Raw genomic sequence first — 397 nt, forward strand, 5'->3', positions numbered from 1 at the left:
GCTAGGGGTCTAGGGCCCTCAAGGGCACCAGTTGGTGCAGCAGCAGCAGAAGCTGGTGCAGCAGCAGCAGCAGCTGGTGCAGCTGCAGCAGCAGCTGGTGCAGCAGCAGCAGCAGGTTACCTGTCTCTGGGGGCCCCTCTGTCTCTGCTTCTGCTTCTGTCTCTATTGTGTCTCTGCTCGAACTCTCCGTTGGCTGGGGGGTGGAAGGGGGGCCCCAAGAAGGGGGGGGGCCCCAGTACCCCGGGGGCCCCCAGGGGCCCCGGGGGCATGAGTGACCCCAGGGGGCCCCCCGGGAGGCCCGCAGCAAGTGCTGCTAGGGGGAGGGGCCCCGGGGCAAGCACCCCGGGGGGCAGCAGGGGAGGCAGCAAGTTGCTGCTGGCTGGGGCAGGAGAAGGGG

The 397-nt window shown here is 69.8% G+C and overlaps 1 protein-coding gene across 1 annotated transcript in view; it reads right to left on the minus strand.

Moving 5' to 3' along the window:
- ETH_00040910 (uncharacterized protein) overlaps positions 1 to 379 on the minus strand; it is a gene marked incomplete at both ends in the record, with an annotated part of 570 nt that extends 191 nt beyond the window's left edge. The window contains one exon of the mRNA XM_013374598.1: positions 121 to 379. Coding sequence (XP_013230052.1) covers positions 121 to 379 — 259 coding nt within the window. The remainder of the gene's footprint in view (positions 1 to 120) is intronic.
- Between the last annotated feature and the right edge of the window lie 18 nt (positions 380 to 397).

The sequence above is a fragment of the Eimeria tenella genome, genomic scaffold (genome assembly GCF_000499545.2).
Source record: "Eimeria tenella Houghton genomic scaffold, Eth_scaff2170, whole genome shotgun sequence".
NCBI classification, from domain to species: domain Eukaryota; phylum Apicomplexa; class Conoidasida; order Eucoccidiorida; family Eimeriidae; genus Eimeria; species Eimeria tenella.